The 26,508-nt window shown below is 51.6% G+C and overlaps 13 protein-coding genes across 13 annotated transcripts; 4 read left to right on the top strand and 9 right to left on the bottom strand.

Moving 5' to 3' along the window:
- Positions 1 to 205: 205 nt before the first annotated feature.
- On the top strand, positions 206 to 1,119 carry AUEXF2481DRAFT_43085 (uncharacterized protein). Its single transcript, XM_013485361.1, has one exon. The coding sequence runs from the start codon at positions 234 to 236 to the stop codon at positions 810 to 812; it is 579 nt and encodes a 192-aa protein (XP_013340815.1). The 5' UTR covers positions 206 to 233; the 3' UTR covers positions 813 to 1,119.
- On the bottom strand, positions 1,119 to 2,381 carry AUEXF2481DRAFT_43083 (uncharacterized protein). Its single transcript, XM_013485360.1, has 3 exons — positions 2,195 to 2,381; positions 1,773 to 1,831; positions 1,119 to 1,712 (listed from the first exon to the last, which is right to left on the bottom strand). Exons 1-3 carry the CDS (start codon positions 2,209 to 2,211, stop codon positions 1,420 to 1,422), a joined length of 369 nt encoding a protein of 122 aa, XP_013340814.1. The 5' UTR covers positions 2,212 to 2,381; the 3' UTR covers positions 1,119 to 1,419.
- Positions 2,382 to 2,680: 299 nt separating this feature from the next.
- Positions 2,681 to 3,751, top strand: AUEXF2481DRAFT_32210 (uncharacterized protein; the record flags this gene model as incomplete). Its single annotated transcript, XM_013485331.1, has 1 exon — positions 2,681 to 3,751. The coding sequence occupies one exon, from the start codon at positions 2,681 to 2,683 to the stop codon at positions 3,749 to 3,751; it is 1,071 nt and encodes a 356-aa protein (XP_013340785.1).
- Positions 3,752 to 4,553: 802 nt separating this feature from the next.
- On the bottom strand, positions 4,554 to 6,287 carry AUEXF2481DRAFT_68844 (uncharacterized protein; the record flags this gene model as incomplete). The annotated part of the gene is made up of 1 exon (XM_013485419.1): positions 4,554 to 6,287. The coding sequence occupies one exon, from the start codon at positions 6,285 to 6,287 to the stop codon at positions 4,554 to 4,556; it is 1,734 nt and encodes a 577-aa protein (XP_013340873.1).
- A 4,342-nt stretch (positions 6,288 to 10,629) lies between these two features.
- On the bottom strand, positions 10,630 to 11,716 carry AUEXF2481DRAFT_43079 (uncharacterized protein). The gene is made up of 2 exons (XM_013485359.1): positions 10,837 to 11,716; positions 10,630 to 10,708 (listed from the first exon to the last, which is right to left on the bottom strand). The coding sequence occupies exons 1-2, from the start codon at positions 11,697 to 11,699 to the stop codon at positions 10,675 to 10,677; spliced, it is 897 nt and encodes a 298-aa protein (XP_013340813.1). The 5' UTR covers positions 11,700 to 11,716; the 3' UTR covers positions 10,630 to 10,674.
- An 835-nt stretch (positions 11,717 to 12,551) lies between these two features.
- AUEXF2481DRAFT_425855 (uncharacterized protein) lies at positions 12,552 to 14,187 on the bottom strand. Its single transcript, XM_013485431.1, has one exon. It carries the CDS (start codon positions 13,951 to 13,953, stop codon positions 12,670 to 12,672), a length of 1,284 nt encoding a protein of 427 aa, XP_013340885.1. The 5' UTR covers positions 13,954 to 14,187; the 3' UTR covers positions 12,552 to 12,669.
- Positions 14,188 to 14,474: 287 nt separating this feature from the next.
- Positions 14,475 to 17,329, bottom strand: AUEXF2481DRAFT_47935 (uncharacterized protein; the record flags this gene model as incomplete). Its single annotated transcript, XM_013485390.1, has 2 exons — positions 14,475 to 17,090; positions 17,153 to 17,329. The coding sequence occupies 2 exons, from the start codon at positions 17,327 to 17,329 to the stop codon at positions 14,475 to 14,477; spliced, it is 2,793 nt and encodes a 930-aa protein (XP_013340844.1).
- A 260-nt stretch (positions 17,330 to 17,589) lies between these two features.
- Positions 17,590 to 18,309, top strand: AUEXF2481DRAFT_47934 (uncharacterized protein; the record flags this gene model as incomplete). Its single annotated transcript, XM_013485389.1, has 3 exons — positions 17,590 to 17,618; positions 17,645 to 17,802; positions 17,858 to 18,309. The coding sequence occupies 3 exons, from the start codon at positions 17,590 to 17,592 to the stop codon at positions 18,307 to 18,309; spliced, it is 639 nt and encodes a 212-aa protein (XP_013340843.1).
- A 364-nt stretch (positions 18,310 to 18,673) lies between these two features.
- AUEXF2481DRAFT_32204 (uncharacterized protein) lies at positions 18,674 to 20,277 on the bottom strand (the record flags this gene model as incomplete). Its single annotated transcript, XM_013485330.1, has 2 exons — positions 18,674 to 19,525; positions 19,576 to 20,277. The coding sequence occupies 2 exons, from the start codon at positions 20,275 to 20,277 to the stop codon at positions 18,674 to 18,676; spliced, it is 1,554 nt and encodes a 517-aa protein (XP_013340784.1).
- A 484-nt stretch (positions 20,278 to 20,761) lies between these two features.
- On the bottom strand, positions 20,762 to 21,151 carry AUEXF2481DRAFT_43072 (uncharacterized protein; the record flags this gene model as incomplete). Its single annotated transcript, XM_013485358.1, has 1 exon — positions 20,762 to 21,151. A coding segment is annotated over one exon (215 nt), but the record flags the coding sequence as incomplete, so codon positions are not given.
- On the top strand, positions 21,087 to 22,776 carry AUEXF2481DRAFT_43070 (uncharacterized protein). Its single transcript, XM_013485357.1, has one exon. It carries the CDS (start codon positions 21,148 to 21,150, stop codon positions 22,606 to 22,608), a length of 1,461 nt encoding a protein of 486 aa, XP_013340811.1. The 5' UTR covers positions 21,087 to 21,147; the 3' UTR covers positions 22,609 to 22,776.
- Positions 22,777 to 22,832: 56 nt separating this feature from the next.
- On the bottom strand, positions 22,833 to 23,647 carry AUEXF2481DRAFT_43069 (uncharacterized protein). Its single transcript, XM_013485356.1, has 2 exons — positions 23,129 to 23,647; positions 22,833 to 23,069 (listed from the first exon to the last, which is right to left on the bottom strand). Exons 1-2 carry the CDS (start codon positions 23,367 to 23,369, stop codon positions 22,945 to 22,947), a joined length of 366 nt encoding a protein of 121 aa, XP_013340810.1. The 5' UTR covers positions 23,370 to 23,647; the 3' UTR covers positions 22,833 to 22,944.
- Positions 23,648 to 24,240: 593 nt separating this feature from the next.
- AUEXF2481DRAFT_425537 (uncharacterized protein) lies at positions 24,241 to 26,248 on the bottom strand. The gene is made up of 2 exons (XM_013485430.1): positions 26,048 to 26,248; positions 24,241 to 25,985 (listed from the first exon to the last, which is right to left on the bottom strand). The coding sequence occupies exons 1-2, from the start codon at positions 26,105 to 26,107 to the stop codon at positions 24,327 to 24,329; spliced, it is 1,719 nt and encodes a 572-aa protein (XP_013340884.1). The 5' UTR covers positions 26,108 to 26,248; the 3' UTR covers positions 24,241 to 24,326.
- Positions 26,249 to 26,508: the final 260 nt, after the last annotated feature.

The following is a 26,508-nucleotide window of genomic DNA, read 5'->3' as shown; positions in this document are numbered from 1 at the left end:
GCTTCGACGACTGTCAAATATCAGAGCTATGACGAAGAAGAATCCATTAGAGGGTCCATGTGAGCATGGATGAGCTGCTTGGACATAATCTTGCTCTAGCACTCCGAGTCGAATCGTTGCAGCCTACGATCCGACTCATAGAATAGACGACACGTGTAAGCCAAAGAACGAAAAGGATTTCTTCTACCTCGCTCGATCTTCTTACTGCAACATTCATCATCAGAATTTCAACCATGGTGACGATGCAGAAGCAGCTCTCGATGTTCGAGTCTCTACCAGGAGAACTCCACAACGCAATCAACAAACTCCTCAACTTTGAATCTATACGCAAGTTCAACCAAACAAACAGATACTTCTACTTCATCACAATTCTAACCGACAAAGAGATGCCTCACTGTCTGTTCCAAGGATTCAAGCACAGAACATCATGCGACCAACGAGTCGAAAATCGATTCCTCTGCCACTGTTGTCGCTATATCGTACCCGCCGATGAGACGCCAAAGCGCTGGCCGTCACTATCTCAAGGGGTCGAGATGTACAAATTCAGAGTTTGCAAACTGTGTCATGGGTACTGGTCCAAACATCCGGAAGCGTGGAAACCTATACAGCCCAAGACTTTCAAATTTGTTTGCGATGATGGTCCAGGCTTTTCAAGACCTGGTGATTTGAGGTTGATGGAGACTGGTGTGGAGCAGAAGCGTGACTCGTCGACCACGCCTTTGATGCAGAAGCTGAGATCTTGGATGAAGGGACTTTGGAACTGGATGTACAGTGCACCCCCGGTAGATCAGTCCTCGCCATGCTGTACGTAAAGACCGGCAAGTACCTTTATAATGGTGAGATTTGACCCAAATAGCGGTTGTTCGAGGGCTGCAAAATCACGCTATTGGCATAGAACTAGAAGGCGCTTCTACTAGAAGCGTGGTGCCGAGATCGTGATGAAGCTGCCGAGACAAATCTGACAGCCAAGGTCGTGTCCTGGAAGATGGGATCTTGACTAAAACGTCTGTATAGCTGGTGGTTAGCAGATAGTACAAAGAAGGCGAACTACAGACTGTAAGCACGTTGAAAATCACAGTAAAGACTATAACCCAAGATGTCGCCTTGACTTTTGCAGGCTCGTGTGATGGTCTTGCTTGATAATTTTGGTCTGGGTATCTTTCATGATGAGCAAAGTTAAGCATAATCGAATAGAGCAGGCGAGGTCAGACGCTTCTGCCTCGCACCTTTCGAGGGTCGAATCAAAGGGCAGCAACCTTTTCTTCGATCTTTTTGTCCGCCTCTCCTCCTTTTGATTCTTTTGAACGTGTATGTGATGTTGCCTTTCCCTTCCATATGTATTCGCAGCAACATTGAACGCCCGAAACTCCTTGATTGTAATGCTCCATCATCGCTGTACTTCTTCCTCTTTCGTGCTCTTCAAAGTCCATCACGGCCTTGACCAGCAATCTTCTTCAACTCCCACTCCTTTGTGAACTCCTGGTCCAGTCTTTGCAACTCTTGGATCAAGTCTCCACAGGCGCGAATGACGGCATCCTTTGGTGACAGAGATCCATCGGTCTGAACACGCAGTTCAAAGGTTGCGAAGAGAGGGTGAGGAACTTTGTAGGCTGAGAAGAGAATGTTTGGCGACTTTGCGAGTTTGGCGCGGAGAAGGTTGGCAAGGGTGTGGTCTTCCTTGTTGAAGGTGAAGACTGCTGCGTCAGGGACGCCTGTGATGGAGTGTCAGACAAGCGCGAAAGACAAGCGCATGGAAGGTCGAGAAGGCTTACGAGTCTCGGGTGCCCAGGTCACTTTCTTTTCGCCATCGCCGAGGAGGAAGAGCTCGAATCTTTGTTGTACATCGTTAGCGACATCGCCATGGTCTGCGCGATTGACTGTGATGTGTGTGACAGGAGTGCCCTTGAAATGGTAGCCGGTAGGAGCCATTTTGGGGGAGTGTGGAGTGCAGTTGAGTATGACGAGGTGCTTTGTATGTGCAGAACAACCAAGTCGATAGATCATAGATCTGTAGGCTGCGATTGCGAGTGTGGCAGGGATATGTTGTGTGTGAAAGTGTCATTTTATATGGTTGCGACCAAGCGGAACTTGCGAATGTGAAGACGGGAAGGAGTGAAGGAAATGTATCACTCAATAGGAAGTTGCGTGTGACGAGCGGGCTAAAGAGCGAACAATAAGGAGAAGCGGCGCATACCTGTCGGGTGCGTTCATGGCTGCAGTAACACAGGGAAACTGCTATCGCGCACGGGGGAGAATAAGGTATGCCGGCTCTTCGAGAGGAGCGTTTGGTCGCGTTATCGTTAAGTATGCTCCTTGTTAAGTATGCAGACGCGCAAGTGTCGACGGGAGATGGCAGTAGTTCGTTGGTATATGGATACTTTGTGTTACTCGACTCTCACAGTCGCAACTGAAGCCAGGCGTTGGCAATCGCGAAAGATTCTGCCAGGCGGTCAACACCCCGGGCCGTGCGGATACACCTTCCCGCTCACCTTGTTGCGGAGAAGCAACGACACTCCCGAGGCACAGTTGTGAGGTATATGTTCTAGACAGACTCCTGAGAGATCGGTATAATGTAAACTTGACTCCCCGTATCCTCGAGATACACGGTCACGACTCCCTTGTCGCAAATCTGAGGAGAGATCTAATAACATCCGCTATACCACAAATCTCACCAGGCGACATGGCATCCTCCTTGACAGCCGCATATCCATGGACAACTGCCCCCTTGATCAGTTGCGCTCCAATGCGTCTGATAGCCAATGCATCCCTGGCAGCAACCGTCTCCCTAGCCGATGGTCTCGGCTTCATAGGCGCCGGCAGCGACATCAGCACTCTCGCCTCCGAACTCTCCAATGCCCGTGACATCCTTTCCAAAGCCAATTTACCATCCCCTACAGGCGTGCTACCCATTGGTGTCGGATTTCTCCTATGGGGAGCACCCCTCAAGGACACCCTAGCCATCTTGAGTAAACCCGAAAACATACCCGCAGCAGTATGGCTCTTTGCCCCCAGACAACCAGAAGATCTCAAAGACTGGGCAGAAGGAATCCGCAGCGCCACATCCAACAAGTCGAAAATTTGGATCCAAGTAACCAGCGTGCAAGAAGCCCTCGCAGCTACAAAACTCGCTCAGCCAGATGTGTTGGTAATCCAAGGCACTGATGCAGGAGGCCACGGCGCTGCCCAAGGCGCTGGCATAATCTCCTTGGTGCCTGAGGCCATCGATGCAATCACGGACTTGTGCAAAACTTCATCAACACCTCTACCGCATTTTGTAGCTACAGGAGGAATCAGTGATGGTAGAGGTGTGGCCGCAGCAATCGTGCTAGGTGCCCAAGGGATATGCCTTGGAACCCGCTATCTCGCTGCTACTGAAGCTACAATCGCACCCGGGTACCGCGATGCCGTACTACGCGCTTCAGACGGTGGAGTAAGCACGATACGCTCCTCCGTTTACGATCAATTACGCGGTACCACAGAGTGGCCGGCCGGATATGGTGGAAGAGGTGTGCTGAATGCGAGTTTTAGAGATCATGAGGCCGGCGTGAAGTTTGAGGATAACAAGAAGTTGTACGAAGAGGCTGTTGAGTCGGGAGATAAGGGATGGGAGGGTGAGAGGGCGAGGTTGACGACTTATGCTGGTACGGCGATTGGACTTGTCACGAAGATTGAAAGCGCGGAGAATATCACGAGGGAGGTGAGGGATGCGGCTAACAAGTTGTTACTGCCTGGTTTGCGTGCTAGCCTATAGTATGTATGTTTTGTAGAGACACGGTATCGACTCTGCACAGAGATGATGTGTGTCTCCTAGATATGCATCAGTTTATGTATCGCCATATTTTGAAGCTCCAGGACATGCGAGAGATTTATAGCTCTCTACCATATCCGTACATGCAAGAATATGATTGTCCTCTGTGTCGCACAACCGCCTCGACTCGTTGATAGTCACAACTGTGACAACAGACACTCCTCGAGTAGGAAAGAATATTCTTATTTGCCTTTGCAGACACAGAAAGAAGCTATACACCGTTCGTTCCTTCCTTTCTTCCACCCTTCGTCCGATCTTTCTCCGCACCTTCCCCATTACAAGTTATCGAGCAATGGTAAGAAAACAACAACAAGAGATCCGCAACTCTTCGGATCCCCACCCACACCCATCCATACAACAAGCGAATCCCTTTATGAATAGATAACAAAGCAACGAAATTGAGTGATGCCCGCAGTGGTGATGTGATGATGATGAACAAAGGAAAAAGATGTGTGAGCCATGGTAGGTTATGATCATCTTCTTTTGCACCTCTAGCCAAGCTTGTGGAAGCTGGTTAGCAGAAGAGGGGTAAAAGAGACAGTAAAGAATAAACAAGAAGTTTTAATGGAGAGAAAAGGGAAGAAGAAGAAAGAACAACGCAAAGAGAACAACAAAAGACGACAAAAACACTGCAATAACCCTTCCCTTTTGAGACTATTTCGTAAACACATTACCGTAGGGGAAAGACCAGCCTTCTCTTTCTTGCTGCAAGCCATCTCCGTTTCTTGAGTATGACATGGGCGCACTATCGCTTGTTGCCATTGCTCAGATCAGAGGTGGAGTTTTGGGGAGATATCTTGCCAGCTTCACGGATGGCGACAATTACTTGTTCTTCTTCAAACTCCAGAGGTCGCGCACCCCAGCCGATGAGAGATAGAAGTTCCTCGCGAGGTCCGTAGAGTCTGCTCTCGAGCAATGCCAGTATGCCGACAGCCGCACGTACAAACGTCTTGTCGCCTTCGAATACGGCGATATCCCAGAGTCGACTGCACGAGTCAGGAGAGAGTAGTTGAGTGCCAAGGGTAGCGAGGAATGGATGTAACCATTCCTCGGGTCCTTTGAAGCCGACTTCGGTACTTGTAAGATGTTCATGCAGACGGGGCATCTTATACTTTAATGTCGAGAGAACAGTCGAATAGATGCGAGAAACGGTGGCTTGATCGTTGATCAAGAAGGCGAGAGCCAAAGGCCGATTAAGCATATTGGCAAGGGTAATGAAGGCGGCCGAAGCGCTCATGTTGAGTACAAGCAAACCAGCGATCGTGTGAACTCCGTAGACGTAACCAACGTCACTGCGGTAGGCAGAGTAAGCCAGTAGTACGTCTTCAAGTGTAGCGTGAAGAGGTGCTCCAGGACCGAAGATGCCGAGCTCAGGGAAGACAGTTGGGACATCGCGTGAAATGGCGGCCAGCCAACCTGCATCGGCGTGCTTGGATCGTTCTTCTTCAGGAAGCTCATTAACTGTGGATTGTAAAGCACGAGCACGCTTGAGAGCATTGGCGTATGACACTTCGGTCAATGACAGCTCGTTGCCGACGGCCTTGCTCCAGACGGTACCTCTATCTCTTGGGGTCACACCGCGCCACCAGAGTTCGCGAGTTCTAGGCTCCTTGATTACGTGATCCCAGTTGGGAATAACATGTTGCTCCCAGATACGTGCGATGTTGGATTCGACATGCTTGCGTTGTTGCTGTTGCTCGGCTTCTTTGGCGATGCGCTTCTTCTCGACTGCTTCAGCAGCTGCCATCATCCTCTCCCACTCTTTTATGTGCTTCTTCTCCTCCTTTTGACTTTTCGGCGGGAGCCACGAGGGACGTGTCCTTGTTAGTACGGCCTCCTTCTCTTTGCTGATTGGCAGAGGATCGATCATGACGTTCCCTTTTTGTAGAGGAGGCAACTCCATAACGCTTGTCTTTGTTCTGAGCTTCATAGAAGGTCTCGGAGGACTGCCATTGGTGCTGTTGCGAGTTGAACGACGTCTTTCCTCAGAGACGCGTTCTGCGTGCTCCTCCAAAGCGGCTGCCACCTCACGGGCTTCCTCACTGAGATCTTCATTCCATGTTCTGCCGCGCTGAAGCCTGGGCGAGGTCGGATCTGGTGGGTATGCGCCAATGGTAGCGCTGTGACGCATATTGGGTCGCGTGGCAGAGCGGGGAGATTCGTCTTTTGAGGATGTGTTGCTATCTGTTGGTTTGAGTTCTGGGGTAAGAGCGGTCGAAATAGTCCTTGTCGGGCTAGGAGGGGTAGATTGCATCGGAGGACGTGGAGAGATGGGAACATTCCAGATGACGGCATCTTCGGGCACATCCTCATCTGAATCGTGATATTCAGCCTCGAGTTGTTTTACCGACTTGCGGGCTCTGATTGGTGGTCTGGGAGCTAGAGTCTTCGGTGCTGCAGAGGTTGGAGAGCGACTGCCATCGCTAAGGGCCTGGCTTTGAGGAGACACGGATCTGGAAGAGCGAGACCTTGCTCCCATGACGAGTGCTGGCGTTGAGGGACTGGTAAAGCCTCGACGCATGGGACGAGCATTGAGATTGGCAGCATTGACGTGAGACTTCAGGCTAGGATAGCGTGGACGGTGAATGTTTGTCGCGTCGCGCAAGACATCAGGAGCCGAAGGACTGCGACCATTGTGAGGGGCGGCGGACACGGCTCGACGAGATGGAGGAGGACGCGTATTCGACAGTTTCCTCTGGGTGATTCGGACGTGTAGGTCGTCAGCCTCGTCTCTGCCCGAGTCGGCGGCCAGAACGATCTCCTCGAAGTGCGACAGGTTGTCGTGACTCGGTTGACTTGTCAAGCAGGTGGAGCGGAAGGAGCCTGACGACTTTGACGACTTTGAGCCAGTCAATTCTGGTGGGGATCCGGGGCTGGGGTCTCGGTCGGTGTGAAGGGTGGTAGTGGTGATGGGTCTCGTATGTACATGGGTCGTCATTGTCTTTGTGTCGCTGGCGCAAGGGATAATAAAAGAGCGGACGCAAGGCCGGGGCTTTGCTGTTGTTGATGGGGGCTTGCTATGCTTCAAAAAGGCCCAATAATCATTCTTGGCCTCGATGCTGGAGATGGGATACTGGAAATGATGCAGAGAATTGGACGTCAAGCACCTGGGCGCGGAAGAAAATATAGAAGAAGAAGAATGGTGATGATGGGGTGGATTGTTGAAAAGAAAGACGTCCGGTCCAGAGGCTTCGACAGTCTCCAGACGGCGGCGTGGATCATCAACAAAATATGTCAAAGCGCTAGCCATTCTTGAGGGCTCGGCCGTTCGTTCCTGGCGGTAAAAAAGGAGTCTTGCGAGCGGATCTTCGTCTGCCTCTTGTGCCGAGACCGACCGACTCTACTGCACGCCTGATAGTGCTGGGGAATCTCCTTAGATTGAAAACGGTCGCTGCTTGTTGTGTATTTCTGGCAATCTTCTCGCAATCAGGGGACGAGGGGGAGCATAGCTTTTGACCGTGAACGTCTGGGACTGATAGCCTTTCCTTTGTCACAAGAACCCGGGTTTAACGCATCGTGCATGCTGCTGCCAACTCTGGCATGGCTGGCACGAAAAAGGCTGTCATTTCTATGATGCGCCTCGAGTCCACCCATCTCATAAGCGCCCCTCCACCTCGTCAAGCCAAGCTCCCGCCATATTCAAGGAAACCTGCACCCGCAAAAGGCAAGCACCGCAGCACCGTTTTTGATCGCGTTTGGTACTTGTATCGTGATCGCACGACCCGTGTCTCAAATGCGGGGTTTTGCTCGTCGTTCAATGAGACCAACCAGTCCTGTCCCTTTGCCCTATCTCAAAATCATGCACTTGTTCATCTGATCCGCCGCTTCATCCATGCAAATGTTGGAATATCACCGTGTCGGCGCGAGTGGTTGATAACTTTTTTTTTTGGCTCTACACGCCCGCATTCTCAAGCGCCTGTCTTTCTCTAGCTTTCAAAGCCAATCCCGCTTCCGCCATCTCCCGCTGTAGCCAAGATAGCAAGCCACCAAAGCCCGTCTGACGTCTTGCAAATGTTTTCAAGAACGAGTCACAAGCCAGCCTGTCGCGTTGTTCAATAATCAGCACATATCAAGTTTTGACAAGCCTTCAGCGATCAGTGGAGGTCTTTCCCCGCGGGATGAATGATGGTGCGAAGGATGCAGTACACCGAGGCCGTGTTAGCTCAATGATCCTCTGCCCTCATCGGACTGTCTCCTCCATCATTCACCGTGATCGCCGTTATGAAGAAATGTCATCTGGCATTCATGCTGAACTTACCAACGTGTTTGTGCCTTGCTCAAAGCGCATGCATATTCGACGTCACTGTTCCTCTTCTCTCTTTTGCGTTTCATGAGTCCATAGCTAACATGTATCAAGTCGTCAATCGTTTCTGTGGTGCGAAGCTCGAATCAGTGATGTGTTACCGAGTCAAGGCAAACGATCAACGATCAAATGTCGATCAACGCTTGTTTCGGAACGCTCTCGACACCCAACCGTGCAAGAAACGTAGTTATGAACGAATTTCAATGTTTTGATCACCACACATTTCGACATATGAACCAACTTACTTATAATCAGAGCGGCAGATGGCCTTTTTGTCTGGGAGAGACATCGGATGTAGTGAAAGCATCTTTCCGCCGTATCTGCGAACATGCAGGATACATTGGTGATCACGGTTGTGATGTGATTGTGCTGGGTGCACAAATGCATGGTGTGCATATGCAGTTTCAGCATGCTATTACACAGGCGTCAGTTTTGTTTCAACATCTGCCCTGCCGCCCTGTGCGACTTGGGCGTATGCTGTGCCGAACCCACCTGAACGTCTTGCGGTAAAAGGCCTGTCCTGGTGATCTCGAAAAATCGACAGTCGTTGCTGCCGCCATGTCTGCCATCTTGTCAATAAACATTGGGGTTTGTGAATTGTGCATGCCCTTACTGTTCTGCTGCCGCCGGGTTTCATCCCTGGTGATGTTGAGATTGACAGTGTTGATCGCATTACCACAGTATGGGAAGTTCGTGATTGCTGGTAGTCTGGACACAACCATTCCGTCAACCTGTACGTCAAAGTTGACCTTTGACTTGTCCTCCTTTATCTTTAGTCCATATTCAGGAAGTCCTCGGTGCATAATTTGGACAAAACGAGTCGCAGTATCATGACTTGTGGTGATGAGCAAGAAGTCGTCGATCAGACGAAGAAGCAAGCTCTCGCCATCTTGCACGAACGCCAGCACGTCGCTCTCAAGCTCTGCATAGAAAAAGTTGCACAACAAGCTCGAAACGACCGAGCCTTGCGGTATGCCTGTGGTCTGCCGATAAAACTTCTTGCCAATCTGGACGACATTGCGTTCGATGTGCTCTCGGAGCAATGCAAGGATTCCAGCACGACTCCTGTGCGTCTTACCTTCCAGATCCACAAAGACAGTGCCGAGCGCTGCTTCTGCTTCCTTCTTAGCGTGTTCGGAGAACAACGCCTCCTGGTCGGTAATCTGAGCTTTGCCCTTAAACTTCCATGACGCCTTGGGCATGATGATGGGTTGATCATCAGACTGGACACAGTCCCCAAGTGCTTTTGCTTGAGCAAATCGCGTGATTGTATAGCTCTCTGCACTGATCAAAGTGTTCAACAGTGTCAGCAATGGCTTCTGGGGTATGCTGTCAAAACAAGACTGCACATCAACTTTTGCAAAGTAGAGTGGCTTCTGGGAACTTCCAGATTGCTTCAACTGGTTTCGAAAGCGGTGTAGACGCTGATACATCTCATCAGAAGAGAACATTGACGATCCCAGCTTTCCAGGTACCAGTGTCTAGCAATCGGTCAGTCAATTACTCCATTGCAGTGGATGTGAGCCTTACCTTTTCCAAGTTCAAGACACGGAATGCTGGTTCCAGGATCTTGTTGACACTCTTGCCTAGTACCAGCCTACCGTTCTTCTTGGCCTGTACTCTTCGCTTCAAATTGATGATGGGCCGAAGGCCTGATTCCTTGGGCAGCAGCCGCACACGACCGGTACCGATCGACATGTCGGACAATGTCTTTTCCATCCTGCCCTTTCCAACCTCGTCAAACATTGACAGCTTCAGCTTGTTTAGCGCCGGTTCGGACAACTTCTGCCAAACATCATGACGGAAGTATAGTAGGCGGTTGCGGAAAGTGGATGATTCTGTCACGTAGAAGTTACTGCTGATCAATGGTATGAGAAACGAGTCGAAGAGGTAATAAAGAAGTTCTGCCAAAATCTCTTTTCGCTTTCTGAAGTCAGATGCTGACATCTTACTGCTTTCAGTCTCGTGCGGTGGTCTGAGCCAGGCAATCTTGGATATCTGGTATCTCTGTCAGCTTTCTTCACGTTGTCAGCTTTGCCCATTCCGCACCTTGATATCTTGGGCTACCTCGTGCAGCATCAAACTCTCATACCGCCCAAGCTTGACAAAACGATCGATCTGCTGCATCACATGCGCTTTGTTCGTGGCTCCAGCTTCCCCATGGCCCCAAAACCTGCCCGGGAAGACTTTTGCTACTGCAGACCTGCAGAAGGCTGAGACTTGTGAAGAGGACGTTGCGATCTGCAAGATGCTCCGACCCTCGGTGATCTCGCTGTGCTCTCGTGTGAATGTATCAGGACAATAGTAGTGCAGCAGAGCCGAGTATGCGCATCTTGCATGTCGATTACTCAGTTGGCCGATCAGAGTCTCGCACTCTCCGCGCAGTCTTTTAGGCAGAGATCGATGTTTGGGTCTTTTGTTAGCTGATTCGATCTCCTGCTCTCGTAGTGTGTAGTCTTTAAATGGCTGAGCTGAGTTTTTGAGGTCAACCTCATAGGTAAAGACATTGTGCAGGCCGAACTGTCGTGGGAAGACATATTTTAAGAGGTGGGCGTTCTTATTCTCATCTTCGACATGCTGGACACGATTGAGGATGTCTAGGATGTGTCAGAGATCAGTCAGCTGTCTAGTGGCGAGCGACCTACGAATGTGAGGGAGCCCAAAATATGCCCCGTTTTTGGCGTTCAAGTCGGGCTTTCTGTAGAGGATACGATGGCGTACGAACCGGATTGTATTGAGTGTGTTGGCCTCTCGCCTCTGTGGTATCTTATCCTTGTTGACATTCGAGACTGCCGATACAGCTCCACCGTTCTGCTTGGGACCGCCTGCAGGATTGTGTTTGTCAAGAGACCTTAGCTCAGAAAGATCAACACCGCTGATCTGCATATGATTATTTTTGCCACCTTCCAGAGGCATGTACATGCCACAATCTTGTAGGAGCTTGACAATTGCGATAGTACCTCTCGTGCCAACCAATGTCGGTAGACCTGCCCAATCTTCTCCCTTGAGCCTGTTCACATGTTCGTTCCGATTATGTGATAAAGGCTCACAATCATCTTCCGCATTGGCTTTCGCCGATGCTCTGACAGCTCCAAGGCCGTCGTGATAGTATCCATGACAAAGAACATGTGGCGGTCGATGCCCAGATGTATGCTTACGAAACAACTGCCATATTGCGAACTCGACTATCTCAGAGAAGGCGAGTGGTACTTGTGAGCCAGTGGACCTGGCTGTGGATCCAGACACTTGAGTCGAGAAGATGCTGAGGTCGTTCTGATAGTCGACGAGATCATGCTCTTCTTGCTTGACATCATGGCATCCGACCAAGACAATGTCCAGGAGCTTAGCAAGATCCAAATTGGCCTCTTGTGATATATCCACGGTATTAGAACCGTAATTGAGAATCTGCCGCTTTTTGTTCTTCGATGTTGTGGCTTGCGAGAGGTATTCTCGCAGCGTCAAGACTTGAGGATAGTATAGCCGGAGGACAGACGGAGTGGATTGGTGGTTGCCTTCTGTGGTGTCTTTGCAGATTCCAGTACGTTTGACGACTTCAGTGACGCCACCTCGATGCCTTTTACGCTTCATGGTGCATACTTGAGCGCGGACTGATCTGTCTACTGAAGTTGTAGATGATGGAGGACGCGATGCTACGCGAATCTGGCGCGCTTCGGTTCGACTTGCCTGTCTCATATTTCTGGCTGTCTGTGTGACCCTGCTCCATCGTGAGCACTCTTATCATGCCTCTCCATGTGCAACAGCACAATTGATGAACAGCTAACACAGTCGCAGAATGGAGTGTTGGGAGTTCCTCGCGTTTGAAATTATCCCGAGCAATGAGTGGTCGATATGCACTTCACTTTTGTAAACACGGGGTGTAGTTGGTGACCCCAACGCCTCGAGCCGACGATCACAAATGTCTCACAATGCGGAATCGTGTTCGAATACCTTTGCAAAGGATGATGCGAGAAGACATGCTTACTTGATAATGCTAGCTAAAGAACGATATCTGTACCGCTATTTTTGCCTTGTATTGATGCCTCTGGACTCAACACTCAGGCCATAGCATCCTTCTGAGCCTGACTGATCATCTTATCCAACTCCTCGTAGGCATGCTTTGTGGTGGAAGTCTCCTCAATCTCGCCCATCTCAAGGTCGACCGTCTCGCTCTTGATGGACACACCACCATCACGCTCAGTCGAAGACATCACAAGATCCTCGAATGGAGGAGGAGTGAGGACTCCGGACCTGGTCCTGATGCGCTTGACAGGCTGAGGATCCTCGTCCATGTTCTCGTCCGGGTCGTCGTAGTCAAGGAATGAGACAGCTCTTCTCGAGCCATCGTCATCTCTCTTCGAGTACTTGATCGAGCCAACGTTGGACGACCAGTGAGAAGCCATGGGCGTATGAGCCCGAATATCACCTGAACTCTGCATGGCAGAGTCGTAGCGTCTCTTAAGGGGTCCTAGTGGAGCACAATTGGCCCCCGACGAACGGGGAGCGGCGGCGTCGGTCATGGTCATGGGAGACTCGGACCTGGCACCGGGGTTGACAGCGGTCAGCATTTGGAGACGAGCGGGATTGAAAGAGTTGTGCTCAGAGAATCCATCGAAGGTGAGAGACGTGTGATTCTCAGGTACACCGCCAAATGCTGTTTCCGGAAGCTATTATTGTTAGCCACCGTGAGATCGCCAGCTAGCGCGAGATTGAAGCATACCTTGGTAGCTGGGGGAGAAGTACGAGGAGGGGGTGCAGGAGGGCGAGTTGGGTTGGTTGAACGTGCCCGCGGAGCACGCGGAGGATTTGGTGGTGGCTGTGGGGTGTTGGCGAGAACCGAGATTCTGTCGTTGGCCTTCTGAAGCAGGCGATTCAGACGACCAATGACATCGTCCTTGTCCTTGTCTTTGAGCTGCAGGTCTCCAGGTTGATTACCGTATTGCTGCAGATCGACTTGCTGATCTGGGTGGTCCTTGTGATGCTTGTCCTGGCGCTGCGATTCTGGCTGACGGGTGACGAATTGCTGCTGCATGGCATCCATATGCTGGCTGATTTGGGCCTGACGCTGCTTGTGACTGTACTGCGCGTCCGCTTGAGTGACGTACTGCTGCAGGGAATCCATATGCTTCTTCTCGACCTTGCGTTGAGCTGCTACCTGAGCACGTAGCTTGTCGATAGTCTCATTCTTTTCCTGGAGAAGACCAGACTGTAGCTTGACAGTAGCTGCCAAGCTGTTGATGCGTTTCTCAGTGACAGCGGCGTCAGTAGTCGATGTGCTTGACTTCAAGACGAAGTCCGGATCGATGGTATGAACATAGTCGTAGGCAGCCAGAAGAGTGAAGAGGCTCTGCATGTATGGGTTCTCGCTGTAAGCAGGATCTGCTCGCTGCTCGGCATGGCGTCGAACAACGGCATCGTTGTTCAGGAGGTTGAGCACGCGATCATAGGGATCGAGGCGGCGCCACATCTTCGACAAGAGGTTGTTGCTGTCACTCAGACGACGCTCATGCTTTTGGATCAACAAGCCGCGATCGTACCACTTCCGATGGATCGTCTCGACGGTCTCGGATGAGCCTCTGTCCACCGACGTAGTAGTGGGAGCCGGAGGCACAGTGAAGATATGGCCGCCGGCTTGAAGCACCATAGACTTGAGTTGCTCAGCAGGAGTCATTGCATTTTGAGTAAGGTTGAGTTGATGCATGGCCGAAGTGTGGAGCTGCCCGCTCGTACGGTCACGACTATCCTCCCAACTGGAGGCAGGACGGACAGGAAGACTGAAGGGATTCGCAGTCACGCGGTGACCATTGGGCCGCGAACCGCGAGGCTTGTAACTGTCATGCGGCATGATTGTGGTGTTTGGATGAAGAAGATGCTCTGGCGAAGCGCAGAGATCGTTGACGCAATCAGACGTGTTGTTGTCATGGAAGGAGCCACCTACCCGACGCACTGCCAAGGGAGACTGCTTCGAGACAACTCTTAAGTAGACACGCTCTGTTTGGTCAGCTACCACATGAATGCACAGTAGCAAACCAAATGTAATTCATCTTGGAAGGTGGCACTAGAGATTCGTCGCCTTTCGGCACAAGGTTAGTACGTGTTAAATTACACTGTGCCTTTCATAGCTGACTATGTGCCTGGCCTTAGGCGATGGAATACCGACTCGAATCCACCTAAAGTGTCTCGTGGCACCCGTGTCAAAATCACAAATCGGGACCTGTGTAGTAGCGAGGAGGTAGATAGCGTAGGTGGGTAACAGAAAAACGAAGCTGCTTTTTCGAGACAGATACTCCCCTACGATGCATTTGATATCCTGGATATGACCTAAACTCCAAAACACCATGCAGAAGACAAAACCCACAACATCAATCATGAATCCATCTGCTGCAGAGTCCAGAGCAAGACCCATCTTTCCTCGGCCATCTTTTCCAAACGTCCGTAGTGTCGTTCTGTGTATGCCTTGAGACCTTCCAACACATCCTTGATGTTCTCGTTCTTCTTGATGTCCTCCTTGACCTCAAGGGCACCCATACCTTGGGCAAGCTCGTCCTCTTCGGCGACAGGAGGCTTGCGTGCTCTCTTTCGTCTTAGCTGAACAAACTTCTCCTTGGGGTATATGCGGAAGAGGGCATATAGGATACGTTGACTGACGTGAGCGGTGCGGGCGTTGGCGTTCCAGTCACGGCATCTGAGTAGGAGCTTCCAGAGCTGCTCTTCGGACAACGTAGCCAAAACCTCGTCAACACCCTTGGCACCCATCAAGCTGTCGTCGTCCTTGTCTTCGGACTCCAGAACACGAGTGAAAAGGTCGAGTAAGCGCTTTGGGTGGTTGAGTTGCAGGGCCAGTACGATGGCTTCACGGTAGTTCTTGGCCTGAATGTGGTTCTGCAACTCCTGGTCTTGCTCTACGCGAGCGGTCGCTCTGGTTGCCGAAGCTTGAGACGTCATCAATGTGGTGTCAGTCCAGAATGTGAGAGTAGCGTCTGCAGAACCGGAGATGAGCTCGACGGGAGGTTCGGGTGCATCCTCTTCGTCTTCCGCCGAAGTAGGCTTGGTGCCGGTTCGGTTTGACTTGACGGCCAGTGCCCACACTCTGTCAATGTGGTTGTCAAGTGTAGCAGCACACTCACCACTCTGAGCATCCCAGACCTTGACAAGACCATCACCTGCTGCGCTGGCGACTTGCAAATTACGCTCGCCGCGCTTTCCAGGGTTCTTCGAGATGGGAAGCCAGATGGTCTTGAGGATACTGTTGGTGTGACCTTCAAATGTTCGCAAACATGTGTAGTCGTTCAAACTCCAGATCTTGACAGTCTTGTCACCACTACCAGTAACAGCCATGCCTCTTGTGCCACTGCTCGATCCAGAATCGCCCGCAATAGCCGGTGTACCAGGAGGAGCAAATGCAACAGACCAGACACCGCGCTTGTGGCCACGGAGTACACCAACAGACTCACCAGTCTCCAAGTCCCAGATCTTTACTGTACGGTCCTGCGAAGCTGAAGCGAAGAGGGTGCCTTGTTGGGAGTACGAGGTGTCGATAGCGTTAATGTCCTTGTCGTGAGCCTTGCGGGTGTATGATGCGCGAACAGCTTGTGCCTCTGAGCCAGACTTGGCAGAGCTGATGTCCCATCGCTTAATGGTCTTGTCTTGACTGCCAGTGATAAGATATGTAGGAGGGTGTTCAAGAGGCTTGCTGTGAGCGTTGGAGCCGACGACAGGAACGAAATGGGGAAGAGCGACGGCACTGATTGACTCAGCATGGCCAGTGAAAGTGGCATAACAGGTGTAAGAGTCGTTCGCAGGGTCCAGACGCCACAGCTTCGCAGAGTTATCCTTGGCTCCAGTTGCAAGCCAGTGGCCTGACCAGTCAGTGTCGATGGTAATGATGATGTCGGTGTGACCCTTGAGAAGAGCAACGTCTGCACCAAAGTACGCAGCATCCGCAATGCTACCTCCGTCGTTCTTGCTCTCAGTATTGAGGGTGATCAAACGGATGTCTTCCAAGTTTGTTGCCAGAGCGAGCATTGAGTTGTCTGTGCCGACATAGGCCATATCGATAATCTCGTCGTGTGTGCCAGAAATGCGGCGGATGATGGGCAGCGCAGGGATAGAGACATCCACGTTTGTCTGAATGAGCGGTTCCAGGGAGTGCAAAACCAGTGTCATGTCGACATGAACGGAGAGCAAAAAGGGCAGATCGGAGTGGTGAATAACGTCCAGAATGGCCTCAGTCTCGACTCCAGGCTCCTGCTCTTCTGTTCTCTCGTGACCAGCCATGTCCCAAATACGAACTCTTGCGTTCTCTCCTCCAGTAAAGAAAAAGTCTCCGTTTGCGACGAAGCCAGCTCTCTCGACCGTCTCCAAGATAGGCGCTGTCAACTTGGACTGCCATGTCTTTGCATCCCATGTGATAACCGTCTTATCTCTACTGGCAGAAAGAAGAAGTTGTTGCTCAGAGGAGAAGTCCAGACTGCGGACGACCGAGACGTGCGAGTCCAGAGTGGCAACGGGCTTGCGCTTGTGAAGATCCCAAATTCTGACTTTTCCGTCTTCACCTCCTGATGCTAGCCTGTAGCCAGCAGTGGCCTCTGAAGCATTCTCGTCGTCACCGGACCTGCTCTTTCTCTTGCGCGACTTGTTCTGTGCTTCGCTTGCGGAAGGATCGACGTGGAAGAAATGGAGAGCAGAGATGATGCCGCTGTGTCCGTGGAAAGTATGTGTGGTGAAGCCTCCCTTGATATCCCAGACCTTAACGGTACCATCGGCGCCACCAGTTGCCAGGAGAGTAGAGGTAGGATCGACTGCTGCGACAACAACAGGAGCAGTGTGAGGCTTGAGGGTTCGGAGGAGGGTAGCGTCTATGCTTCTGTCCGCCGTTGGCGATGTCCGTAAGGAGAAGATGCGCATGGAAAGGTTGCGAGAACACAGGACCAGGTACGAGGCATCGGGAGTCATGGCCAGAGTGGTAATGGATTCACCGTCCTGCAAAAGTCTTGTGTCAACTCGTCAGTGCCACGCTGAGAGGGCCCGGCAGTACAACTTACACCTTCGATTCTAGCCAAGTGCTCCCCAGTAGCCAGATCACTCAAAAGAGCATCCTCTCCTACACATGATGCGAGAATGCGACCATCCTGACTGAGGGCGACACTTCCTCCAGTATAGATGGGCTGAATGACCTTTCCAGGCTCGAAAGTCGTCTTGTATTCGGCCTTGTAAGCCATGTCCTTTCCAGGTAAGAGTCTAGGAAGACTCTGATAAGATGCGAGGAAACCAAAAAATTAGTTGGCCTTGATCGCAAAAAAGTGATAATGCGGAGAGAGCAAACCAAAAAGATGCATGTGCCAAGCAAAAGATCGGAGTTGGAAGCACCGACAGCGCATCATCGCCGGCCGACGCATCCAAGAGCTCGACCTGGCTGGAAGCTTGCACGCATACAACAATCCCCCTTCATCACAAATAAACGCTCCACCTCGCATTCATCATGTACGTAGCAGACCCATTCTCTTGCTTGTATCTCATCGCTAACACTGTCACAGGGACTGTCTTCTCGGCATCACTGGCAAGGACTTCACCATCATCGCCGCTTCCAAGGCGGCCATGCGCGGCGCAACTGTCCTCAAGGCCTCGGACGACAAGACCCGCCCGCTGAGCAAGCACATCCTGATGGGTCTGACTGGAGAGGCCGGCGACACCAGTATGTCCGCTCTTATCAATCCCGTCACTTTCCCAGTCTAATCCATCGCCTGCAGTCCAATTCGCCGAATACGTCCAGGCAAACGTCCAGCTGTACGGCATGCGCAACGACATCGAGCTCAACCCCGCAGCAACCGCCTCATTCATCCGCACAGAGCTCGCAAAGGCCCTCCGATCAAAACGCCCCTACACCGTCAACCTTCTGCTCGGTGGCTACGACACAATCAACGACAAGCCCACCCTCCACTGGATCGACTACCTGGCTTCGTCCGCCGCCGTCCCATACGCCGCCCACGGCTACGCACAATACTACTGTCTCTCAACACTCGACAAGCACCACCACCCCGACATCTCCTTTGAGCAAGGCATGAAGATTCTCAGAATGTGCACAGACGAGCTCAAGAGAAGACTTCCCATCGACTTCAAGGGCATGATTGTCAAGGTCGTCACCAAGGACGGTATCCGCGAGGAAGAGTACAAGGACGACATGCCTGTCGCTTGCCCTTAAAGCGGTCAAATGTCATGCATGGATGGCGTTTAGGCGTTGAGCACAAGATGCACTTCTGGCATGGGGCTGTGTACAGGTAGCATAACCTTTTCAATTCGAACCTTTGATGATGACATGATCACACTGATCTCTCGCCCCTCTCTTGCACGACTGCGCCTGTAGTATGCTCCTGCCCCTCGGACAACACACTCTCGTCCCGATCAGACAGCAGACTTCTGTGCACACTACTCGACACTTTGGTACACTCTGAGTCGTCACGAAGTCAACAAGTAGTCTTTGTGCACCGTATTGAAGAGAAACATCAAACACCTGTGATGGACCCAATCTATCTATACCACCGATAACAAAAGAAGACACACAGCATCTACACATCAGCTTCAGAATCCGACTCTGCATCAAAAACACTGCTCCACCTCAACAACTCGGCCGGAATATCCTGTCCAACCAACGGAGCCTCTCTTAACCTTGAATTAACACACGAACCCGTAAATGCCAGAACCGCCAAAAGCGCCCATAGAATGGCATTGATAGAGACCACTGAATATGCGTCTGATAGATAATAACTCAATCCACTGACACCCACAGCAAGTGCCTTGAAAAGATTGGAGAGACCCAGTAGGCCTATGCCAGTGCCTGCAGACGATGCATTAGGTGACGCGGAGAATGCGAGGAGGATGGCGAGGACGTGTGCGAGTTCGGCGAAAAGTTCTTTGGCGACTACTGCCGCGGTGGAGAAGACGGCCCAAGACACAGGAGGGGCGCCAGAGACTGTGGCCAGCATTGCAAAGAAGGGGATCAGAACATAGATGGCCGGAAAAGCGACAGAGACCTGACGGTAAGTGGCTAGAACATCTAGCTTGGCTGTGTACTTTGGCAAAGTGTAGAAGACGCCAATAGCGGCTATCGCCTTGACGATTGTGACGACGGTGTTGAGCAGACCGCAGGGGAGACCCATACCACCCATGTTGGCAGGTGAGTCGGCGAGATGAGGAAGCAGTACTTCAAATGTTGATGAGTGTAAAGAAAGAATAGAGAATGACACCAGAAGAGTGACAAAGGAGGGAGCTTGCAGGAAGTCGTCGATGCAAATACTCGTGGGCTCCTCGTCTGAATCGACAACAGAGACAGACAGCAATGTCTCGCTGTCCTCGGACTTGGTTCCAAGCAGAGTTGCTTTCTCGGTGATTCGATCGACCGCGGACTCGGTATTCAGGGTCTAGATGACAGTTAGCATATTTATCGTCGACAGGACACGGCAATACTCACCTCTCGCAAACAGAAGGCTTCAACCAAGAGAACAATGAAGATCATACCAGCACACGCGACTTGACCGTTCAGTGCAGGCCACTGCGACCAGATGCCGGCAGGTGCACGTTTACCGAGCTGTCTGACAAGTGATTGCAATAGTGGACCAATGCCACCACAGACAGATATAAGAGGGAGGCACGATACAGTTCGAAGGGAAGCAGCTGATGGCATGCCAAGATCAGCAAGCATCGCAAGAGCAGATGTGAATATGGCTGAGCTCATGCAGCCAGCCAAAAATCGCAGAGTGACCCATCCAGGAAGAGAGGTAGCGAATCCCATGAACAGGCAGCAAGCCAATGTACCGACCAGACCAAGCATGGAAATCACCTTTCGGCCAAAGATATCTGCTGCGGAGCCCCAGAAGATACTGCAAGTGCTGCCAAAGAAGTAGGCGCATTCCAGCAGGCTTCGAATGTATGCAGAGCTGTAGTCCGAACAAGCAGACGAGGAGGAAGCGACAAGAAGAGGGATTTGTGCCGATAGTGATGCCGCCATGATTGCCTCTGCGAGAAAAAGCATGTATACTAGCATCTTTTGGCGCGAGCTGCTTTGTCTTGAAGGCTGGTAACTTTCCTCCATGATCCAGGTTCTTTTTTCATCGTAGTGAGTAAACTCAGAAATGGAATGACTAGATTGTACTCTACTGTGGGATTTAGGCATGTTGAAATCGAAGATGGAAATGATGAGATAGTAATGACTGGGACGATAGAAGGTACAATGATTGACGGGGTAAGTAGAAAGAGTGTCAGGACGATCGTGGGCCGGCCACAGATCAACAAAGGAATGAACAGACAGAGGTGAGGAGAGAAAAAGAGTGCTTGGGAGTGAAGAAAAGATGTTGAAGAGCGACAGACGTCGTCGCTCGAAAGTGTATTAACCCTGATCACTCCTGACACAGCGGCGCGTACCAAGTAATGGGGCCCACAGATCCGCGACCACAGTGACTCGAAAAGTAGGCTATTTATAAGTCGAAGATGTCGAGTAATCGGCCGTGAGACACAAGAGCAAATTCATAATGGACATATTATGCGATGACCTGTAGTATTGCCAGATGTTGTGGTGTTGGACTTACTGCGATGGCATGGAAGGTGGTATTAGGTTATGGGCGTGTTTGACGCCTGTCGACTAGGAAGGTGCTGCGATGTACCCTAGTGAGCAAGTCGCACGATCAAGAGTCCTCGGTAGTGCCTTCCAAGCGAGTATATCGAGCTGATTGGAAGCAAGTCAAACCGAATTCTGGAGCGCAGCGAGGCTTTGTCTCGTGTAAATCAACAAGGTTGCGTGCTTGAGTACAAAGAGCTAGTCAAAACAGGCCGTCATCACCGTTGAGGGCTTGTGAGCAGCGGCGCATCATCGCGGAACGCTCCAAAGCCAATGCCACGACCCGACAACACACCTGCCGGAAATACACCAAGTAGGTGAAGGGACAGAGAGCTTGGAAGATGGATTCTCGTTCTGATTCTGCCAGACGTCGACGCAGAAGACGCTGATGTCTGGGACACTGCAGCGGTAGAGGAAGCGATAGCAGACATGTCGCATTCGACTCGTGACCGACAACTCTTGAGAGACCTGGACCGCCTCGACCGCCGACGAGAAGCAGAAGCCACCGATCGCTCAGCCGAGGATGAAACAAGGAGGCAAAGGCTCCAGAGAGTGCTCGCGAGACTGTCCCGCCTCGACGACTCAAGACCGACCTACGGCGTACCACCGACACAGCAGCAGTCCCTGTATGACTGGGCTCCTACCAACGAAAGCCAGGAGGAATCAGACCAGGCTGCCTCGCGCCGACGTGCTCTCTACCGGCGCCATGACTTGAGAAGTGCTGCCATCATGCAGAATGCTCGTACCACTGTTCGCTCGCCTAGTGGAAGCCAACGGCTTAACGATGACGTGAATGATACACAAGACGTTCGAAGCACATACCGTCGAACATACCTGGCTGATAGCCCCGCACAAGACTTGACGACAACAACGACAACTACAACAAGTCTTCTATCAAGTCCCTCGCCTCTACTCGAGTCCGCTGTGAAGTACCTTGATGATGTGCGGGAGTGCTCTTCATACGACGACTCACTCTGCACTGCTTTGGACCATGGTCTTTTCGCTCCAGAATGCTACGATGATCTTATCACAGATACAGGCAACTGCCCAAGCCCTCAGCCTTCCTCATGGCTTGCCCCGGGCGCTGTCTTTCGAGGCACTCAGAATACCACCACGGCCGTCAAGGCATCCTCTGCACGGCCGGCTCCAGTCTTCGATACCACTCGTCCCTCCTGGTTGGGTCATCACCCCAATCCATACTCACATTCTAACCCACCGTCCTTCTCGGCAAATACATTGTCCAACTTGACACTACCGCCTCGAGAGATTCAAGAGCGTTGGCCTGTCAGGGTTACGGTGCAAGCGATAGACTTCCTGAACATGACAGTCGCTGGTACAATGGAGGCATTTGACGTTCCTAGCACAACACATCTGTCTACTGAGACAGGCACACCTACGCCTCCAATCACGACCTATCTCGAAGGGCAGATCATTGACCTGAATTTGCACACCTTTCTCACACCTGCCAAACCAAACCCTGGACCCATCACCTTCCCGACAACCTCGGCTCTAACAGATGCGGGTTATTGGCGTAACTTACCACCATTCAGCAGCATGAAGTCTGATCAAGATGTCGCGCGAGCAATGCTGAGTCGGGCACAGATGGATGAGATCATGTCGGATTGGATCTTCATGCGCTGGAAGGAACGCTGCTTTATACACTGCGAATCAGACTTGTGCCGCACACACAGCGAACATACGACGTCTGGCGAAGGGGACGATAACGATCTGAACCACGGATTAACGATCAGCGGATTTTACTATGTCAGCTTGCGGAGGAGCGACGGCAACATTGAGGGTCTTTATTTCGATACCAAGACGAGTCCGTATCAACGATTGAGACTGGCGGCCAAGAGTGGTGGGACACTTGCTTCATGGCAGTTCAAATGAGCTCGTAGTCGATGGCGGAGGTTCAGGAAGAGGGCGATGATGGCTTGTGATACCGTCAACGAGAATGTGCTGCTCGTCTTGAGCGCTGACAGATACACGCGCCGCACTAATTCATAATCACATTTCAAGAAGATTCACGTGCACGATCGATGTTTGTTTGGAGAGTTTTCTCATTCCATTTTGAACTTGTATGCCATTGCCATTCCCAACGGTTAAAACACCTTTGCCCGACCCTCGGTACTATGCATGTTTATGTTTGCAAGTCGACGTGGTTGATGATTGATGTTCGGGAGGCTCGGTGGTTGAAAAGACGCGGCGTAAAGCGCAATGAAGCGTTTACTGCTCGGTCTGGAAGTAGTTGAGGAGGATGGAGCGCTCCTGCGACTCCTCTCCCCAGTCCTTGACGACGACGCAAGAGCAGTTGACGACCTTGCGGGCGTTACCCTCACGGTCAATCTGGCCTGTTGAGATTGTATTAGAAGAGAGATAAGAAGAAATGGGGGTGAGCGTAAAAACTTACAGAGACCGGCCCACTCGCCGAGCTGCTTGCCATCAGGAACCTTGATGAGAGGAATCTTGTGCTCACCGCAGAGAGCGACAATGAGCTTCTTGTAGGCCTCCTCCTCGCAAGCCTCGTTAAGAACGCACATGTGTGCCTGGCGGCGGTCGAGGGCCTTGGAAGCCTCACGGAGACCGCGGGCAAGACCGTCGTGGATGAGGGAGATCTTGAGAACACCCTTGAGGGCGTCAAGGACGCTCATCGAGCCAGACTGGGCGGACTCATCGGCGCCAACTTCGACCTCCTCGGCGGCGGCGACGGGGCTGGTGGGCTCTTCTACATCCGACTGAGCGCAGTGTTAGTCTGGTGTGGCCTTTGTAATTGTCCGCGGGTGGGAGATTGCGCAGGGAGACGCGCACTCTCTCAAGACCGCTTCCTTCAATCGGTGGTGCATACCATTTTGAAAAGATATAACGACGCTGTCGGGTGATCCTCGAAGAGTCGATATGTGTTGGTTTTTGAAGAATTGGGAGTTTCGGTCGAACTTTCTCTGTGAGTGCCGCGAGCGATTTCGGTCAGTGCGTCGTGAGCTCGGCTGCGAGTCGTGCCAAGAGTTTGTGAATCACGTGCTGACTTCAATCATCAACTTTTAACATCAATCAGTGAGCGACAAAACTGTTTCTCTGTAATACCGAACATTTGTAGTGCTCCAGTAAACAACGACAATTTGGCTATGCTTCGAGTATCACAAGCTCTGCAAAAAGTACCAACCTTTGACCAAATGCAACAGCTGCAACCACTTCCTGTTGTCATGCTATATTATAGATATTCCTATCTCGAACAGATGAGTGTCAACTATTAGTCCAGAACTGTTTCAGCAGGCCCTTGGTATCAGCAATAACGACTCAACGCACTTGATGAAGGATGAATCTATGTGTACCTGTATAAGATTGTAGTTTGATTGAGAGCTGGATGCAGCGACAGGAGACCTCCCAAATATCGACAGTAAAAGACTCGCTACGCTTTCGAAAAGAAGATACAACGCCATTCGCTTGCTAATACGCTAGGACACAGGAAAGGTGAAGACTGGAAAGAAAGTAGGAGAGCAGACATTTTCAGAATCCCACAAACGAAAAAGAGGGAGAAAAGAAACCACGAGAGCGACATTGGTGTTACTCTTCTACACAAAATGCATATAGTTGGGTATATGCAGGATGCTCTACATGACGACACAGCATGCGACCTTCTTCTTAGTCTTGCCTTCCTCCTTCTCGTCGAGGTCTGGCACTCTCTGTACTCCTGAGATTGTAGGGCGAGAGGTATCCACTGGGGTGGCCGGCGGTTTCGGTGATTTTGGAGGTGCAATGGGAGGTGCAATTTTGGGTGTGATGGTGTAACCGCCAGGTGTGCTCTTGGAGCTCCCGGTCTGACTTCTGGATTCGCTTTTGTTGCTTCCAAGAGGCCACGGAGGCTGCGACTTATTCGTACCTTGCTGATCGGACGTGACGGGGCTCGCCATCTGTGCGGATCCTGGCAGGGGCAGAGCACCCATTTTAGCCAGTTCCTCGTCACTCATAGAGTCGATATTCAGAGGGTAGGTCTTGTCCGCTTCATCTTGACCATCCGATCCGCCTTGCATCGCACGCTTCGCGTGAGTGGGAAGCATCTGCTGATCTGGCGGCAGTCTAGGGTCAGGTTTATACATCGTTGCAACCCAAGGTGCTTCCCCTTCCGGTCGATTGTGGAACGAAGTCGGTCGAGACCTGGTAGAGCCAGATGTGGGTCTTCTGACCGGGCTGTCTTTAGGCGAGTCTGACGAGTTCCGTGCCTTTGAAGTGGCTCTAGGAATAGTTTTTCTACCCATGGAACCTCCTGTAGCCGCTTTGTTCATTGCCTTGGCCCTTGAAACCGCGGTCAAGGATTGCGTCGTGCGTGCGCTTAGCGAAGGTGATTCGGTAACACTTTGAGGCGAGTCCTCTATGTGGGAGCTGCGCGGCCTAGGTTTTGACGGCATCGCAGATCGCGTACTCCTAGGTTCAGCTATCATGGTAGCATTGCCCAAGCTTTTGCTTCGGGTCCTGCTACTAGCGCTATCTCCAGCACCAAGAGGACTACTCATGCTACGTGGCAGAGGCGAATCTCGTTCGACCACACTCTGTGAAACAGGTGCAGGACTACCCCTTGCGACTGGGATACGAGATACAGTAGGCCTGGGAAGACTTTTGCTGTACAGGTTGCGATCCATTCGAGGCTCCTCGCGCAATCTTTCCTCATAATCATCGGAGTCAGGATCCTGATCGGCGCCTGCTCCACTCTGCTCCTCGAATACATGTACTTTGGGAACATTGGTCTCATTGGGGAAAGCGAGCTGGCTTGTATGGCGATCAGCCGATTGCACACGGGAGGCAGCATTGCGACTCGCTGAGCGACTGGCAGAACGGCTATCGGATCGACTCTGGCGGCGCTGGGTCGATCGAGGCATGCCAAAGCCTGCAGCAGCCATCTCTCTACTTTCTATCTGTGCGAGTTTGTCACGATGAATCCAGGCTGATCGTTCTGGATCGGGGTCGATGGCGGCTTCGGAATCAGCGCGAGGTATTGTGACAGGCGCGGAGGGTCGACTGTGGGATGTTGACGGTCGACGCAAGTGCGACATGGCCGCTTTCTGAGGACTCGAGCCACGAGAGGTACTGCTTCCTTTTCTTAAACTCCTTCCACTGTCGCGCTTGATCTGGTCCAGCTGGTATGTGTCGACTCCAAGAGTAGCAGCATGCTGAGAGGGTCGACGAGATGTGTAATTCGAGGGATCGCGAGAGATGTGATTTGGATCGAAAGAGTACGAGGGATCGAAAAGAGTCTGATTCGCCAAGGGGAGGTTCTAAAGCGGGCATGTCAGCGAGCCGAGTCGAGTCGCGCATACTACATCGAGGGCATGCTTACTTCGTGACCCATGGGTACGGATTGTTCCCAACGCGGGGTAGGCTGGTATGCAGTCGCCATGCTGAGGTGTGGTGGGTTGTTGTTGTCGTCGGTTTTACTATGACAGGTCGCGCAAACGGTTGATGCACAACAGGTCCAGCCTGTTCATGACCTTCGGGCAGTATAGCCAGTGTCTGCTACACACTTGTTCCACCGAGATGTGCCTTCTCTTGTACGACGCGACGTCTTGCGTTGCAGAATACTCCAGGAATTGCGGGTAGAGTTGGCAAGAGCGACCGACAGAATGATCAGTCCTGGAAAGTCGCTTTGTTTGGACAGAAAACGGTTCTAAACAAGGAGATCGATGTGGAAGGAGCGGATCGTTGCGATTAAGGGGACGAGGGGTGATCGCCAGAAACGGCTGTATGCACTTGGTCGTCACGAGGCGGATTACGTTCGGGACACAGGTCGGAGTAAGAGTG

The sequence above is a fragment of the Aureobasidium subglaciale genome, assembly GCF_000721755.1.
Source record: "Aureobasidium subglaciale EXF-2481 unplaced genomic scaffold scaffold_22, whole genome shotgun sequence".
Taxonomy (NCBI): Eukaryota; Fungi; Ascomycota; class Dothideomycetes; order Dothideales; family Saccotheciaceae; genus Aureobasidium; species Aureobasidium subglaciale.
Note: the sequence above shows the minus strand (reverse complement) of the source record. Positions and strands in the feature narration are given on the sequence as shown.

Bases quoted from the DNA above. Each gene is read 5' to 3' on its own strand.
- AUEXF2481DRAFT_43079 (XM_013485359.1), bottom strand. From the start codon at position 11,699: ATGAAGCGTAAAAGGCATCGAGGTGGCGTCACTGAAGTCGTCAAACGT. The intron at 10,709-10,836 runs GTTCGTACGCCA...GACACATCCTAG, and splicing joins AACACACTCAATACAATCCG to ACATCCTCAATCGTGTCCAG.
- AUEXF2481DRAFT_43069 (XM_013485356.1), bottom strand. From the start codon at position 23,369: ATGAGCGTCCTTGACGCCCTCAAGGGTGTTCTCAAGATCTCCCTCATC. The intron at 23,070-23,128 runs GTAAGTTTTTAC...CAATCTCAACAG, and splicing joins CGGCGAGTGGGCCGGTCTCT to GCCAGATTGACCGTGAGGGT.
- AUEXF2481DRAFT_43085 (XM_013485361.1), top strand. From the start codon at position 234: ATGGTGACGATGCAGAAGCAGCTCTCGATGTTCGAGTCTCTACCAGGA.
- AUEXF2481DRAFT_425855 (XM_013485431.1), bottom strand. From the start codon at position 13,953: ATGCCGCATGACAGTTACAAGCCTCGCGGTTCGCGGCCCAATGGTCAC.
- AUEXF2481DRAFT_425537 (XM_013485430.1), bottom strand. From the start codon at position 26,107: ATGGCGACTGCATACCAGCCTACCCCGCGTTGGGAACAATCCGTACCC. The intron at 25,986-26,047 runs GTAAGCATGCCC...TGCCCGCTTTAG, and splicing joins CCGTACCCATGGGTCACGAA to AACCTCCCCTTGGCGAATCA.
- AUEXF2481DRAFT_43083 (XM_013485360.1), bottom strand. The intron at 1,713-1,772 runs GTAAGCCTTCTC...ACTCCATCACAG, and splicing joins GACCTGGGCACCCGAGACTC to GCGTCCCTGACGCAGCAGTC.
- AUEXF2481DRAFT_43070 (XM_013485357.1), top strand. From the start codon at position 21,148: ATGTCGCATTCGACTCGTGACCGACAACTCTTGAGAGACCTGGACCGC.